The following is an 18243-nucleotide window of genomic DNA, read 5'->3' as shown; positions in this document are numbered from 1 at the left end:
GCGTGCCAGTTGAACGAGGACTGGAGGCTCGACCTGGAGTACCACTCGAACAGGAATCCGAGGCTCCATTGAAAGCCTCCCACGGACTGGACTCGGAGCCTTAAGTGGCATCGTTACTTGGACTTGAATTGGAGGTTCCGTATGAAGCATCCCCTGGACTGGACTCAGGCTCTTAAGCGGCCGCGCTACTTGAACTGGGGTCAGGGGCTTGGTAGGAAGTACCCCTCGGACCGGCTTAGGAGCTTGGCTGGACTTGACATCCCGAACAGGAGCGCGAGGGGCACCCCGATTGTTCTGTACCACCCGCTGGGAAGCCCCGAGCATGGGCCTTCCACAGCGTATTCGTTCAGCCTCCGCTTCTGGAGTATCCCGCAGGGCTGGCTCCTCGAGAAGTCTGTAGCGGTATTCATAAAGCTGAGTCAACGGATCAATATCCGAAACTAGGCTATGGCGGACCCTACACCCCTGGAGACGCTTTCGCTCAGCTGCCGCTTCCAAAGTATCTCTCAGGGTTGGATCAGACAAAAGTTTCTTCCGGTAGTCGCGGAGGGTCAAAAAACGATTCACAGAAAAAATTGGGTTGATATAGGGATCGGACCACAAATTAAGGACTACCTCCGGATGGTTCGTGAGGAACTCGGACATGGACGGTAGTCCCCGCTGGGCGGATGATCTTGCCGGACTCATGGCTTTTGCATTCTGTCGCGTGCACGAGGACCTTGGCACACTGTCAGGCTTCTTCCCCGGGAGCACTGGTTTCGTGAGTCCTTGGGCCACTGCCGTGGAGCGGCAGTGGCAGGCAAGATCACCTACAAGGTAGAGATGAGACAAGACAGGACAGGAACCCCGGACTGGAGTTCTACACAGGAATACTCAGAACTGGAACGCACCGGACGGGTGCGCACTGGAGTGGGGCCCGCTAGACTGGACACACTGGAGTGGCCCCACCGGACTGGAACATACAGGAGAGAAACCCGCTGGACTGGAACCCGGACTGGACCCAGGCTTCACCTACACTTGACTGCCTTCCCCCTCGGGTTGAGCCCTCAGGTTCTGGCAGCCGGTAGGACTTACAGGAACCGCAGGAATGAAGGTCCAGGAGTGCCCCCTGGCCCCTAGGCGATGGCAAGGCAGACAGGCAGGGAATGTCCGGGTTCTGGCAGTAGGCAGGTTCAAAGCAATGGTCACAGAAGGGCTGGAAACCCACAGAGCAATACACACAGAAGGGCAGAAAACCCACAGAGCAATAAACACAGAAGGGCTGGAAACCCACAAAGCAATAAACACAGAAGGGCTGAAAACCCACAAAGCAATAAACACAGAAGGGCTGGAAACCCACAAAGCAATAAACACAGAAGGGCTGAAAACCCACAGAGCAATAAACACAGAAGGGCAGGAAGCCCACAGAGCAAAAAACACAGAAGGGCTGAAAACCCACAGAGCAATAACACAGAAGGGCTGGAAACCCACAAAGCAATAAACACAGAAGGGCTGAAAACCCACAGAGCAATAAACACAGAAGGGTAGGAAGCCCACAGAGCAATAAACACAGAAGGGCTGAAAACCCACAGAGCAATAACACAGAAGGGCTGGAAACCCACAGAGCAATAAACACAGAAGGGTAGGAAGCCCACAGAGCAATGAACACAGAAGGGCTGAAAACCCACAGAGCAATAACACAGAAGGGCTGGAAACCCACAAAGCAAAAGACAAGGAAAGCAAACGGTGCTAACAGCACACTAACCTCGGGACCTAAGGCACTGCGGAGGAAATGGCAATGCAAAAGCCAGGACTGTAGTTTCCAAGTCACTAATAAAGCCCTTCAACACCAGAGCCACAGGTGCAGCAATCACCTTGCAACCAAACAGAGGCTTGACACACAAAGCAGTCATCCCATAGGAAGGAACAGCGGGAGCCATCTTGGATACTGGCAAGGAGGAGGAAGCGGCAGCCATCTTGGAAGAGGCAAAGCCCACACAGGTGAGATTCAGTAGGGCAATCAGCACACAGAGCCAGAGAGAAACTAAGACAGACACAGAGACAAGCAGAAGCCAGCACAGCCACTGACTCCCAGAAACAGGGTAAGTATGAGGGTGGTCACGGCCACAGACGTGACAGTGTATTAGCTGTTTCCCCAATCGTATGATCGCTTGATTCCTCTGTTTCTTCTTCCTGGCACTAAACGCTATTATCTCGCCCCTTAAAACAGCCTTTCCAGCTTCCCAGTACAGGATCGGTGTGTTTACATGGGGAGCATTATGAATTGTATATTCTTTCCATTTCCCCCTGATGTATGTCCAAAATTCTGGGTCATAATACAAATCCAAGGGGAACATCCATCTAAACTGTCTATTCTGTAGATTCTGATCCCTATATTTGATATATATAGCTGCATGATCCGATATTATCGTAGGATCTATATCGGCCTCCAAGATCTCTGCAAAGCTCTCTCCATCAATCAGTAAATAATCAATTCGTGATTGTGTGTGATGAGCTCTAGAATAATGAGTATAATCTTTGGTGTTTGGATGTAATAACCTCCACACATCTACCACCCCCAATGCACCACATATTAGGTTGATACCTTTATGAGCTCCCACTGCCGTTCCCACATTTGTATGGGATCTATCCATATTGTGATCCGCTACCACATTAAAATCTCCCCCTATTATCTTATGTGGAGTATTAAACTGCTGAATCTTACTTATGATGGTCTGATAAAATTGTTTACTGTAGGCATTAGGAGCATATACATTCCCTATTAGACATCTACACCCATTCACCTTTACCTGTGCCAATATGTATCTCCCTTCCTCATGAATACATAATTTTTCTACCTCCACCTGAAGAGATTTATGAAATAGTATTACCACTCCTGCTTTTTTCCCCACCGCTGGGGCTTCTAGCATGGTCCCCACCCACCAAGTTTGAAGCTTTGCATGCTCCTGGGCTGTTAAATGGGTCTCTTGCAGGAGCGCTATATCGGCCTCCTTCTTTTTGAGGCTATGAAGTATTTTCTTTCTTTTTATAGGAGAAGATATACCCCCCACATTCCAGGAGTAAACTTTAAGTCCCATTACGTTATACCTACTGGTACTGGCATCATCAAATATATTACATCTAGTGACCAGCAGGTCCGGCGTCCCAGCAGCGCCACTCCCGCTGTTCTTCCCCTCCAATTTTCATTAATTTGCTTTCTGAGATCCATCTGTATACACTGTATTGCCATTTGAAATTCAACTTCCCAGGGCCTACCCTTCCCTATCCCCCCCTGTCCCTCCCCCCTCCCATCTCCCCTTCCCCTCCCCCCCTTACCTCTCCCATCCCAAAAACTAGTCACGATATAACACCAACACTCTCCCTTTCAACATAACTTCTACCCCTCCATTCCACTTCCTATCCCAAACAAATTATTCAGGCACATCTGCCACAAATCTACAGTCATACTAATCTGTAGCTGTCTGTCTCCCTCTCGGAAGACAGAAGCCCATTTCTGGTACATTAATCTGTATATAACTCCAACTAGGTAAAACCCAACTTATAACTCCAAATTTTGTATGAGCCAGTATGCTCTTGCATTCTCTGAACTCCAGCTCAAGATCATTCATTACAGTCTCTATATGATCAACATTTTCCCACACTTTACATATGGGCTACTATCTGATTTGTGCTCACTTCTGAGACATACACAGAGTCCATCTCAGCTCTCCAGTCTCTCAAACAGTAGCCTTTCATTCTTTGGTCCTCTCTCTCCAAATCACGTTGGCATATGCATAGCTAATAAATCTCAGCTACTATACCACATTTTATCTGTCTTTCCCCTCGAAGGAGGAGATGAACTTTCTGGATCAGAATTCAACATATATCTCCATCTGTATAGATCAAACCCGAAACTTTAAACTCGGACGCTTGCAGTATTCCATAAGCTCTGTCCGCCTCTAGCTTCCATCCCATGCTCAGAACGTCCGCAAACCTCACTGCATTTTCAGTTATGTTCGTAGTGCCAACTAGCTGGTCCATACTCGCGCTAATGTGTCACTCAGCACATATCTTATCGATCCATATCAGCTCTGTCCGCTTGTTTAACAGTCTTAATTCTCTCTTTCCAGTTCTCAATAATAAATTGTCAGCTCAAAGACTCGCGTTCTCCAATAGTTTAATCCTCCCATCACTGAATCCTATGATATCTTTCTTTTTTTATGGCAAATCCGTCGTGATATCTTGTCGCTGTACATATTCTTTAGCTGCCTCCACTTTATCGAAAAATTTTGTAACTCCGTTAATGGATATTCGCAGCTTTGCTGGATATAGGAGTGCAAACTTTATCTTCCTCTGGAACAAGTCCGTGCATAATGGCGTAAATGTTTTCCTCAGCGCTTGTACCTGTTGAGAATAATCCTGAAAGCATAGAATCTTCTTGCTTTGATATGTAAGGGTGCCTCCGCTGCGGATCGCATCCAATATGGCTTGCTTATGTCGGAAATTGAGGATTTTAAGTATCACCACTCGTGGCCTAGCCTCTGGTTGGCGTGAAGGCCCGATTCTATGTGCCCTCTCCACACAGATATGTTGTAGTTTATCCTCTATGTGTAGGGACTGTGGCAGCCACCCCTCTAGAAATGTAGGTAAGTCTTTATCCTGCAGCGACTCTGGTAGCCCTACTAACCTCAAATTATTTCGCCTACTGCGATTCTCCAACTCATCAAGTTTGGCCTCCAGGTTCTGCACACGCCTCTCCATTTTCTCAGTGCTCTCCTTCTGTGCCTCTGCTGCCTCCTCGATCTCCGATACGCGCTGCAGCCCTTCGTCCAGCTCCAAGCTCATACTATCGATGCGCTCATGGGCTTCTTCGGTACGATCGTAAAGTTGTTGTAATTTTTTATCCAAAGCCGCTTCAACCACCGCAGTGACCTCGGCTGTGATCTCCGTCATCCATACTGAGCCTACAGTCAGTTCTCCGAGGTCCCGCTGGTCGGCCATTTTGTTGTCAGCCTGTTTAAGTTTATCTTGCTCCTTTCGGACTGATTTCGTTGCCATTCTGCTTCCTCTCCCTTATTCTCCAATTTCGGATCCGTTCCCCCAGCTTATAGGAACAATTCTATGCCGTTCTTCTCAATGGGCTCGTTAATATAGCTGATTTTTGGGATAAGTGTGCACAGAGCTGAGCTTACCAGCGTCTGCCCTGCACCATGGCGTCACATGACCCTCGTCTGTTCCTGATTTAAAGGAACATCATCACTGATGGTGTTAGCCAGTGACAGCATGGATGACATGGGCAAAGTGTCCCAAACTAACAGAATAACCCCTTCTGTCTTTAGTTTTCACTTACATTATTTTACTAACTTTTACAATTTTCAAAAGCTTGATAATGTGCAGTTTAACAAAAACAATTTCTAATTGTGCTAATATTCTTGGTAGAAGGCAGAAAAAGTTACTTACGTGTAGCAGGTGTTCTCCGAGGACAGGAGGCCAAGTATTCTCATAATGTGGGTGATGTCATCCGAGAGAGCCTGGTGTGGATGCTGCCGAGCGTGTATTAGCTCAAGAAAGTTCTAGCAGCATCCCACCACGCATGAGCTGGTGCCTATAGAGCAGGGGCGTAGTTAGGTGGGGCCACGGGGGCATGGGCCCCCGCAGATTTAGCGCTGGCCCCGCTGGCCCCCCTGCTTTCACCCCCCTGCCGCCGACCCCCCCCCCCCCTCCAGACGCCAACCCTCCCCCGCCACCGCCTTCAGGTACCTTTGCTGGCGGGGGTCCAAAACCCCTGTCAGAAAAAGTCCTCTTCAGCGCCGGTCTCCGGCGCATTGCTGATCTGGATTCTGTTTCTATGAGTCCTGACGTCCTGCATGTAGGAAGCTGTGGAACGTGCCTCGTGCTTGTCATAAAGCCCAGACCGGGCAACATGGCACCTCATTACCCACTTGTGAGAATTAATGCCCTCCTTGTCCTCAGAGAATATCAGCTTAGCCATTTTGAGCCTGCAAAGAGGTGGGATAAGGTGGGATACAAATGCAATAAATAAATAAACAAACCAGTTAAGTTGCAGCAGTCAAAAATGAAATCACATATTCAACGCACAAGCTGGCTACGTTCAGTGGTTAAAATTGGTTACACACACCGAATGTCCAGTCACCAAGCTGGCTACGTTCAGTGGTTAAAATTGGTTACACAAATACGCTGGCTACATTCAGTGGTTAAAATTGGTTACACAAATACCATGCTAAACACTTAATAACAACTTAACCAGTTAACTTGCAGTCACAAAGTATATTATTCATGCCAAAGCTTCCTACAAGAATCATAAAAACTAAATCAAGATGTAGTTTATCTGACTAAAAGTTTCAACAATAAGAAAACCACCAAACATAAGTACATAAGTGTTGCCATACTGTGACAAACCAAAGGTCCATCAAACCCAGCATCCTGTTTTGCACCTGGCAAGATCCCAAAACAAGATTTTTCCAAATCCATCTTAATAAGGGTTTACAGAGTTTTTAAAAAAAAATGTTTTTAAAACTATAATATCATGTTCTCTGTCCATAAACTCCATAACAATCACACATTGAGTAAACTAAAATTCTCTCAAATTTACCAATTACAAAACATATAATAAACCAAACATCAAGCTGTCTGGATCCCTTGTCTCAGTTCCTCACACCCTCAAAGTGAGAAAAAGATAACAATGTATTAAATCACAGTACTACAGTAGCTTAAAAAACAATCACACCCACTCTCTCTTTATGTACGTTAAACTTTTAAACACCTGATAGTTTATATCTTCTACCTTTACACCAAGTGGATAACTTCCCAGCAGGCAGTGCATTATGCAAATTAGACCCTCCTCCTTCACCCCTCTCTGGCTAGAACTAGTAAATATGTAGGTCAGTTTCAGCTTCAGGAAACTACTGCTCAATGCAGCTGAGCTTAACTGGGGGGCTTACCACTTTCTCAGGCAGATGATCAAAAGCCCCGCGCTGTTCCAAACAGCGCTCTAAAATAGTGCTGCAACAGCGCGGGGCGCTATTAGACCTATGATCAGAGATAATGCATGCAAATTTAAGCAGTGCAATTATCTCTGATCATGGGGTAGAAGTGCGGGAGAATTGTGCCTGAGCATGCGTTCAGCACAATCCTCCCGCACTTGTTTGACAGGTCTGGGCTGTCAAAAGCCCAAACCTGTCAAACACTGGGGCTGGAGGTCCATGGGACCACCAGGCCCTGACTACCCCTGCCCCGAGCAACGGGGGCTGGAGGTCCGGCAGACCTCCTGTTCCCCCAACGATTCCCCCCCCCCAGCTCCCCCAACCCCCCAGCAAATGGTCCCTGGTGGTCCAGTAGGCGCTGACCAAGCCCCGCCCCCCCAACATTGGCAAGGGTCCGTGTGATGGACCTGTCACTCCATCCGCCGCCCGCCCTCTCTGCCCACTCGCCCCCCTACCTTAGTTGGAGGAGGGACGCAGCCTGCCTCCCTCCTCTTCCTTCGATGCCGCAAAATGGTGGCGCCCAGCCCAGCCCTGCCCCGGACATCCTGGGATGCGCTGGGCTACACACCATCATTCTAAGTTATGCTCCCCTCCCCCAGCTTTTAAAGGGAACCACACATACTCCCTTCTATTAACTTCCTCCTTATTATAGGATCTTAACCCTGTGGCAGGGCCCTTTAAGAATTCAAGCTCTGCTCACGTCACAGTATACACACATATTTTATAAGACACATGTACATCACAGCTCCATCCATACTATGCTCCTAGGAAAGCCCAAGGTAGGTGCAATCTTGCAGTGCTCCACCTTTTTACACATATATATCCATGCACAATTTTATGAGCCAATTTCTGCATGATAAACCTACTCTACAAAGGAAAATGCTTTATAAAATTACCCCTTAATGTGCAGACTACAATAGACTCCACTGTTACGCATGCTCCAAAAAGGAGCCACCTATTCTATTTTTCCCAGTAGTTCAATCAGAAAGAAACAGTCATTCACATTTTACTTGGTCAAACATCCTTAAAACCTACTTACTTAGTCATGATCATGTAAGGTCCAGCATAGAAAGTTAAGGTAGGTTCATCTACTGCCTGAACTACTTCTTTCTCTCTGATGAGCGGATAAGAAGCCAAGTAAGCAAGCTGTCTATTTCCTGTTGAACATAACTGAGAACAGAAGTGACTTAGTGTATTCCTACTAAACATAACTGTATGTCTTAACATGAAAACATTTCTTAAATATGAAACTATAATGAAAGATTTAGAAGGACAATGTTTAAACCTACTATCAGGCTTACAGGAAAGTAAGACCATTGAAGTCAGAATGATTAAATATTTTGACACCACCAGACAGGACTTAAAGATCTGGGTTTTCTAGCCCATTATAAACCATAAAATCGTACTGCTTTGATAACCTCCTGTCTCCATGTATATCTCCCTGTCTCTCTCCTAGCCACCCCCATCCCGTTAGACTGTCACTGAAATGCTTTGATGTTTCACTTATATATACTGTCATCTACCAACATTTGCTTATTTCCGATCTGACGAAGAAGGGCAACCTTCGAAAGCTAATCAAGAAAAGTATTAAGTTATGTCCAAAAAAATAGGTCTCATCTTATTTTCTTCTCCATGTTTTATTTTGTTTTATTTCTATTGATTAGGCTTATTTTCGAAAGAGAAGGGCACCCATCTTTCGACACAAATCGGGAGATGGGCGTCCTTCAACCAGGGTTGCCCAAATCAGCATAATCAAAAGCCGATTTTGGGCATCCTCAACTGCATTCCGTCGCGGGGACGACCAAAGTTCACGGGGGCCTGTCAGAAGCATAGCGAAGGTGGGACTGGGGCGTGCTTAACACATGGGCGTCCTCAGCCGATAATGGAAAAAAGAAGGGCGTCCCTGAGGAACACTTGGCTGACTTTACTTGGGCCTTTTTTTTTTTTTAAGACCAAACCACAAAAATGTGCCCTCAATGACCAGATGACCACCAGAGGGAATCGGGGATGACCTCACCCTACTCCCCCAGTGGTCACTAACCCCCTCCCACCCTAAAAAAAATTGTAAATATTTTTTCCAGCCTCTATGCCAGCCTCAAATATCATACCCAGCTCCATGACAGCAGTATGCAGGTCCCTGGAGCAGTTTTAGTGGGTACTGCAGTGCACTTCAGGCAGGCGGACCCAGGCCCATCCCCCCCACCTGTTAAATCTGTGGTGGTAAATGTGAGCCCTCCAAAACCCACCACAAATCCACTGTACCCACATCTAGGTGCCCCCCTTCATCCCTAAGGGCTATGGTAGTGGTGTACTGTTGGGGGTAGTGGGTTTTAGGGGGCTCAGCACACAAGGTGAGGGAGCTATGCACCTGGGAGCTTTTTAAGTCCACTGCAGTGCCCCCTAGGGTGCCCAGTTGGTGTCCTGGCATGTCAGGGGGACCAGTGCACTACGAATGCTGGCTCCTCCCATGACCAAATGGCTTGGATTTGATCGTTTCTGAGATGGGTGTCCTCGGTTTCCATTATCGCCGCAAATCGGGGACGACCATCTCTGAGGTCGACCTAAATGTTGAGATTTGGGCGTCCCCGACCGTATTATTGAAACGAAAGATGGACACCCATCTTGTTTCGATAATACGGGTTTCCCCGCCCCTTCGCGGAGACGTCATGTGATGATGCCCTCATGAAAACTTGGGCGCCCCGTTCGATTATGCCCCTCCATGTAAGTAGTGATTTGCACAGGTAAAATGACTTGTTTGAAGTTTTTCCACCATCTGCCCAACTAAAAGCGTGCATATTGGCATTTTGCAATAAAATTTTATCAGCACAAAAAGCAAGTGCAAAGTCCCAGAGACTCATATAGATTCCTTTTGAAAATTAGCTTTAAGCTTTAAGCTCTATGAATAAAAAGCATCTGTAGATTGTGCAGCTGAAATTGCCTGTAAATGCTATTTCATCTTTTATGTTGCTGGTTACATTTGAAAGACAAAATAAGGAACAAGAAGCATGCAAAAATCAGCAATTCTCCCACACTTCAAAGAGATGGTTTATAATAGGGTGCTTATAATAAATGTCTAAAATAAAAAGCAAGTTATTTTATTTGTATTTTTTGAAAACAACATAGGTGCTATGCATAAAAAGTAGTGTGCTGCAAGACTACAACTACTTTTTTGTGATCTGTGCGTAAGTGTTCCCATGGGTGTAGTTTGGGCGGAATTGTGATGTATGTACACATTTTATATAATGGTATGTGTACACAAAGTTCACAAACACATTTTACACCTTCTTTGCAGCTGGTGTAAATGTACGCTACTTCTGAGAGTCTATTTTATAAAAGGCAGACAGGCACCTATGTTGCCTTTATAAAAGATCATATAAATATAAGCAACAATTTATTTAGCCACTGGACGTATCCACAATGAAACAACTAGGCTCTGTTTTATGTTTCAACAGTTTTTATTGATAACAAATCAGAAACACGTATATGCAAACATATCCAGGTTTACAAAGATTCATAAACATAGCTGTGCCCAATAAAGACCAACCAAAAGTTCCTGTCATCAAGCTTTTCACAAAGTTTTTAAATTCCCCCTTCCCCCCATATGTTTCAAATGCACTAAACATGCCCGGAGCAAACACCCCAGTACAGATCAACGTAATAAATCCACCCCCCATTCCTCCCGACCCCCCCCCCCCCAAAACAAAACAAAACAAAAACAAAACCTACGTGCCCTTGGAGATAAAGATTGTATGTATAGGTTCCAGATTGTCAGAAACGCCTTTCTCCTTCAGGGGGGATACTCCAACCATTCTGCGTTCCATCAGCAAGAGCTCATGCAATTTACTGCGCCAATGCCAATATTCTGGCGGTGTTTCACTCTTCCACGCCCCTCGAATGAGCCGCTGGCCCAAAATACAAGCTTTGCACACCAAGAGTTGAGCCCCTCTATTGGCTACCGCAAATAATTTATATTTATCTAAAATTATTCCCAGAGGGGTATAAGAGATTTTCATCCCCAGCAGCGTCTCCAAAAAGCCCATCAGCCTAGTCCAGAAAGCCTGGATCCTCGGACATTCCCAAAGAGAGTGAAAGAAGGAACCCACCTGACTGTCACATTTCGAACACAGGGGGTCCGCCACCCCTCCCATCTTAAAGATTTGAGCCTTTGTCAGATACGCTCAGTGCAGAATACAAAATTGGCATTCACAGATATCCGCATTTACCAACAGTGTATCTCGGCCGATAACTGATCAAAATCTAAAACAAGATCTGGCCTCTCCAAATCTTGAGCCCAACGGCTTCTGATGTTCTCCTTATTCTTGTGAGGAGCCACCCTCGTAAGTGCCTTATATAACCCTGAGACCGAAAGATGATCCCCCAGGACCAGACCAAAGAAATCCCTCATGTTTGCTGTGTCTAGCTCCCATACATAATGAGCTAATTAGTTGTGCGCAAAGATATTACCAAAATCAATACCTATCCCCAGTGCACCAAGATTTTATCATCAACCCTTTCGCATTCAGAACATGCTCTAGTCTAGTGATGTCCATAGCCTCCCATCTTCAAAACATTGGGTTTTCCAGACCTGGGGAAAACAATAAGTTACCCTGAATGGGCAGTAGGTCAGAGGCTTCCCCAGTATCCAGTCAAAGCCCTCCAGACTTCCCTCAAGGACCTTAACAGGACACTTGCTCTAAAAGGGGGAGGTATCTCCTGGCTCGGAGCCTGCAGTAAAAAATATAGGTGGCATGGTGCGAAAATGCTCTTTTTCCAGCTCTCGGGGAGTATAATCCTGTCTATCTAGCAACCAATCACCAAAGTGATGAAGTAGGCAAGCTTGATTATAACGGCGTTTATTGGGAATTCCTATACCCCCTTCCCTCCAAGAACCTAACATGAACTGTAGGGACAGTTTGGGTTTAGCTCCGCCCCAAATAAATGTTCTTAGATGCCTATGCAATAAGACCAAATCCTTTGCCACAATACGTAATGGCAGCATCTGAAGAACATAGAGCCACCTCTGAAATTCAACCATGCGAAATAAGTGTATTCTTCCATGAAAGGAAAGAGGGCCCTCCAATTTTTCAAATGTTCTGTAGTATTCTCCAATAAGCGAGAAACATTTAAATGATATAAAGACCCTACCTTCATTGCCAGCTTTATTCCCAAGTAAAGGATTCCCGTGCCCACCTAAAAGGAAACGCCTCTCCTCAATCCTGTCTCAATTGTTCCATCGACGCCATGCCAAAGATTTGGAAAATTTTAATTTGAAACCTGCAAAGTCTCCGAATTCACAAAACAGAGCCAGCAACACCTCCAGAGACCTCCGAGGACTAGTAAGATGCACTAACAGATCATCAGCAAAAGCTGATATCTTGAAGGTGGAATGTACGATGGGTACCCCAAAAATCTCTGGATGAGAAATGATTTCTCTAATAAGGAGCTCCACAGACAACACAAAAAGCAATGGTGACAATGGGCAACCCTGTCTCGTACCACGACGTATAGAGAATACCGAAGATCTCTCCCCATTGACCCACATAAAAGTCTTCGGATCTGAACATAACACTCCTACCGCCTCTCCAAAAAAGCCCTCAATACCAACCTTTTTCAAGACAGCAAAAAGAAATTGCCACACCACACAATCAAAGGCCTCTGCATCAAAGCTTAATCAGCAAAGATACAGACTTCTAGACCATTCCACTACTTCCAATGAAGCCAGAATTGATCTGATGTTCTTAGTCGCAGTCCTGCCCTTCACAAATTCCACTTGTGGGGGAGAGATCAAGTCCGGGAGTACATGAGATAATCTATTCGCCAAAAGTTTTGCATAAAGTGTCACATCACAGAAGGAGAGAGATGGGTCTGTAGGAGTCCTCCCAGGCTTCAGAAGTACTATCATTTGAGCAACTTTAAAGGACTCCAGCATGGTCCCAGACTCCCCCATTGAATTAAAAAGGTTTAATAATGGGGATTTCAGCTGATCATATATCAACTTATAGAATTCCACACTGAATCCATCTGGGCCTGACGCCTTATGGAGTTTGCTCTGTTGGAGCGCCAGCATTAGGTCTCCCTCTGTAATGGGGGCATTGAGCAATTCCCTTTGCGAGGATGAGATAGTAGGTAGGGATAGATTATCTAAGTATAAATTACTGTCTAGCACAGCATCTGTAGGCTCCTGGTACAATTGTTCGTAGTATTTCCTGAAACACGTCGTTATCTCTGTGTCTGATCTACATAAGTACATAAGTACATAAGTAGTGCCATACTGGGAAAGACCAAAGGTCCATCTAGCCCAGCATCCTGTCACCGACAGTGGCCAATCCAGGTCAAGGGCACCTGGCACGCTCCCCAAACGTAAAAACATTCCAGACAAGTTATACCTAAAAATGCGGAATTTTTCCAAGTCCATTTAATAGCGGTCTATGGACTTGTCCTTTAGGAATCTATCTAACCCCTTTTTAAACTCCGTCAAGCTAACCGCCCGTACCACGTTCTCCGGCAATGAATTCCAGAGTCTAATTACACGTGGGTGAAGAAAAATTTTCTCCGATTCGTTTTAAATTTACCACACTGTAGCTTCAACTCATGCCCTCTAGTCCTAGTATTTTTAGATAGCGTGAACAGTCGCTTCACATCCACCCGATCCATTCCACTCATTATTTTATACACTTCTATCATATCTCCCCTCAGCCGTCTCTTCTCCAAGCTGAAAAGCCCTAGCCTTCTCAGCCTCTCTTCATAGGAAAGTCGTCCCATCCCCACTATCATTTCGTCGCCCTTCGCTGTACCTTTTCCAATTCTACTATATCTTTTTTGAGATACGGAGACCAGTACTGAACACAATACTCCAGGTGCGGTCGCACCATGGAGCGATACAACGGCATTATAACATCCGCACACCTGGACTCCATACCCTTCCTAATAACACCCAACATTCTATTCGCTTTCCTAGCCGCAGCAGCACACTGAGCAGAGGGTTCAGCGTATCATCGACGACGACACCCAGATCCCTTTCTTGATCCGTAACTCCTAACGCGGAACCTTGCAAGACGTAGCTATAATTCGGGTTCCTCTTACCCACATGCATCACTTTGCACTTGTCAACATTGAACTTCATCTGCCACTTGCACGCCCATTCTCCCAGTCTCGCAAGGTCCTCCTGTAATCGTTCACATTCCTCCTGCGACTTGACGACCCTGAATAATTTTGTGTCATCGGCGAATTTAATTACCTCACTAGTTATTCCCATCTCTAGGTCATTTATAAATACATTAAAAAGCAACGGACCCAGCACAGACCCCTGCGGGACCCCACTAACTACCCTCCTCCACTGAGAATACTGGCCACGCAATCCTACTCTCTGTTTCCTATCTTTCAACCAGTTCTTAATCCATAATAATACCCTACCTCCGATTCCTGACTCTGCAATTTCTTCAGGAGTCTTTCGTGCGGCACTTTGTCAAACGCCTTCTGAAATCCAGATATACAATATCAACCGGCTCCCCATTGTCCACATGTTGCTTACCCCCTCAAAAAAATGCATTAGATTGGTGAGGCAAGACTTCCCTTCACTAAATCCGTGCTGACTTTGTCTCATCAGTCCATGTTTTTGTATATGCTCTGCAATTTTATTCTTAATAATAGCCTCCACCATCTTGCCTGGCACCGACGTCAGACGTCAGACTAAACCAGCCTCCTCTGGGGTCTCGCAACTGCAATATCCTTGAATGTCCTTTTCTATTTTTTATTAATCGCGCCAACAAGGCCCCCGCCTTGTTCCCATGAAGGAACAACTTATACCAATAGTATAGTTGGGACTTTCTCGCCCTCTCGTATAACAACTCATTCAACTCAATTTAGGTGGTCGAGCAGGGTTTTATGGTGTATTCTGATCGAGACTATTTCGAGGTGGGTTGTTATAGATTCCGCAGTGGTTTCAATTGTGAGATGAGATCGGTATATGAGTGCTATGCGCCCTCCTCTTTTTTCTTTTCTGGTCCAGTAGGTGATTTTGTATCCTGGAGGACACAGGTTTAAGATGATAGGGTCCTTCTGATCGTGGATCCAGGTTTCAGTGATGAAGAGTAGGTCAAGTTTCTCTGACGTGATCCAGTCTGTTATTATTGTCTAGAAGGGATTAGTGAAGAAGAATAATTACATTTCAAAGGAAAACCTTTTCCCCGTCCCGGTCTCAGCATGACTAGAACTGGAGTTGACACAGGATGGTGTGACTGCCCGCAAGAGCAGCAGCATTTCACAGCAGCCGCAAAACAGGGCTGTCCGGCGCTTTGCAGCAGCCGCCGTGCACAATGATGGTAAGAAAGAAGGGTTAAGGTGGTGATGAAAAAAAGTGGCCTCTTGGTAAAACCCTCGCATTCAGCCTTTTTTCTGCTTCTATGTTTCCCAGCAAGCCTGGATCTCATCGGTTATCTCTTAACACTTAATTTAATCACATTTTTATTTTGTTTGCTCTTCACAGGTTTATGCGGGTTATAGCATATTTTAGATTGTAGTCCATAAATATAAATATTTTTATTTGTTGTTTGTATTTTAAAGACATCTGCAGTCAAAATAAGAGCATGTACAGCCAGGATAATTTAACAGTTGCATAAAAAAAAGTTTTAAGCTAGTCTTTGCCGGTGAAGGTGCTTATAGGGCAGAAATCTGTACCCTGTTTAGCTTGTACACCCGGTGGCGGGGCGGGGATAGTGCTGGGCAGACTTATATGGTCTGTGCCAGAGCTGGTGGCGGGGCGGGTGGTTGGGAGGTGGGGATAGTGCTGGGCAGACTTATATGGTCTGTGCCCTGGAAAAGACAGGTACAAATCAAGGTAAGGTACACACAAAAAATGGCACATGTGAGTTTATCTTGTTGGGCAGACTGGATGGACCGTACAGGTCTTTTTCTGCCGTCATCTACTATGGACTCCTTTCAGAGTCCTCACACTAGTTGATGTGATGATATTCTTTGTTTTTTTATATGGGGACACCATTTGATTATGCAAATTTTATTATGATTTTATTGTTTTTAATATAGACTCCTGAAGCAGGCTCACTGCCAAAACACAGGTCTGTGTAGAGTCTCTGAAATAAATGTTTTATCATCATTAAAAATCTCTGCGTTGTTCCTGGGCAGCCTGGTCTACTTCCCATTATAAAATGGGATCTGCCATAAATAGTGTACGTTAAATGTACTCTAGTGCATGGTAATGACAGCCTTATCTGTGTAACACAAATCAAATTCCTGCCCCTTGTACATGGATAATTTTTGGCTATGTAAATCGACATACAGACAAATGCTATGTGGATAAATTGAAGAAGATTGAGCCTTGCTGGAAGGGGGGTGGGCAAACGTTATCTAGACAGTGGTGATATTTAGCCACTAACCTCCGGATTCTATATAGTGCAACTTAAGTTGCATATGCAAATCCGGTCGTATGCTGGATTTGCAAGAACAACATAATTAGTTAAACCAATTAGAGCCAATAACTGCTACGTAACAAGCAATTACTGACACCAAATGGCTTGAATTAGAATTTATATGCACAACTGTCTAAGCGTATTCAGCAATGTGATGCGCACGCAAATTTTAAGTTGCATTGTTGAAAGGGGGGGTGGCCATGGGCGTTTCTCAAATCTATGCATGTTGTTACAGAATACACCTGGTACGCACCTAATTTAGGCATCTGGATTTAGACTAAGTTTTACTTGGCATAACTGCCTGTGACTAACTCCCTTGTTTACTAAAGCTTAGCTCGAGTTATCTGCAGCACGGTTCATTTTATTCCTATGGGCCCTGCTGCAGATAACGCGAGCTAAGCTTTAGTAAACAACCCCCTAAATTTAGTCATGCGGATGGGTGCTCAGCATATTCTATAATCTGCGTGGAAATTTAAGCTTATTCTAAAACGTATGCCTAAATTTATAGAATACGCCTAGGTGTACTTTTTTACGTTGACTTTTTAGGCACCAAATATAGAATCTAGCCCTATCTGTATAACTTATGCATAAAAGTCTGAATATAGAAGCAGCAGTCCTAACTTTATACAGGTTATCTGTATAAATCAGACCAAAAAAGATAAGCAATCTTCAATGAATATACATGTAAATATATGGATAATTTATCTGTATTTTTTACGTTGTTACTGTCCTGCTGTATATGTCCCTCATTGTTTTAAAGTTAAATCAGAAATTTTGCAAAAATGGTGAAGTGTCATAATCTTTCTTACCTTCCCATAGCCGTATCTGTATTTGTTCTTTGATGAAATCATTCCACATTTTAGAAATCTCCCCAAAGCACTATCTGCATTTCTAAACATTGATGACAAAAATGTAAAAAGGAATATTTTGAGGGTAATTAGATAACAGGGTGCCTAGCCTGTAAAGGTAATTTATTGCACCATAACACTGCCTACCTGAAAGCTCCAGCACAAAGTTATACCTGCACGGATACATGCATATTTTATAATACAGGTGTTTATCAAACTCCACGCCAGTTCTACCCAATCTCTGCCCCTTGGAACCTATGTGTGTACTGTATAGAACCACAAGTAAACACTGTTTTATGCACAAAAAGGCTTATAAAATTATCTCCTTTATGCACATTAACAGAATGTGAATATGCAAATTGGCTTCAGTTCACTAATTCAATTAAGAGAAATTTGTTTTTTACCAATGCAAAATAATTTACTATTTGAACAGAGACCTAAACATAACCAATAAGTAAATAATATTCCAAACTTTCATAAAGGGATGAGCAATCTACACATAGTACTATTATTCTCAATGGACAGCATGGATCATACAGTCACACTACTAGGTATCATGGTTGACATGGACAGAGCCGAGCCAGAGTGGATTCTTTAAGCACAGAAACTTCCAGAAAGGTTTCTGTGCTTCCGCGGGCATTCTCACTCTGTCATATACCACAATTTTTTAAATTACATTTGTACCCCGCGCTTTCCCACTCATAGCAGGTTCAATGCGGCTTACATATTATATACAGGTACTTATTTGTACCTGAGGCAATGGAGGGTTAAGTGACTTGCCCAGAGTCACAAGTAGCTGCCTGTGCCTGCAGTGGGAATCGAACCCAGTTCCCCAGGACCAAAGTCCACCACTCTAACCACTAGGCCACTCCTCCACTCCATTAGAGTCCAATTCATCAGTTAAAAAACTTTTCCACAGTAGTGGTTGAATGTACAGTGAATTTCTCTAATCAATTCATTTCTGAAAAAATTTCTAATTTGTCCATA

The 18243-nt window shown here is 44.6% G+C and overlaps 1 protein-coding gene across 1 annotated transcript in view; it reads right to left on the bottom strand.

The window, feature by feature from the left end:
- LOC115458713 (inactive serine/threonine-protein kinase TEX14-like) overlaps nt 1-18243 on the bottom strand; it is a gene marked incomplete at its 3' end in the record, with an annotated part of 207866 nt that overhangs the window by 159454 nt on the left and 30169 nt on the right. Inside the window, 2 exon segments of the mRNA XM_030188539.1 lie at nt 8023-8153; nt 17218-17299. Of these exon segments, the coding sequence (XP_030044399.1) occupies nt 8023-8153; nt 17218-17299 (213 nt within the window).

Source organism: Microcaecilia unicolor, unplaced genomic scaffold (genome assembly GCF_901765095.1).
Source record: "Microcaecilia unicolor unplaced genomic scaffold, aMicUni1.1, whole genome shotgun sequence".
NCBI lineage: Eukaryota > Metazoa > Chordata > Amphibia > Gymnophiona > Siphonopidae > Microcaecilia > Microcaecilia unicolor.
Note: the sequence above shows the minus strand (reverse complement) of the source record. Positions and strands in the feature narration are given on the sequence as shown.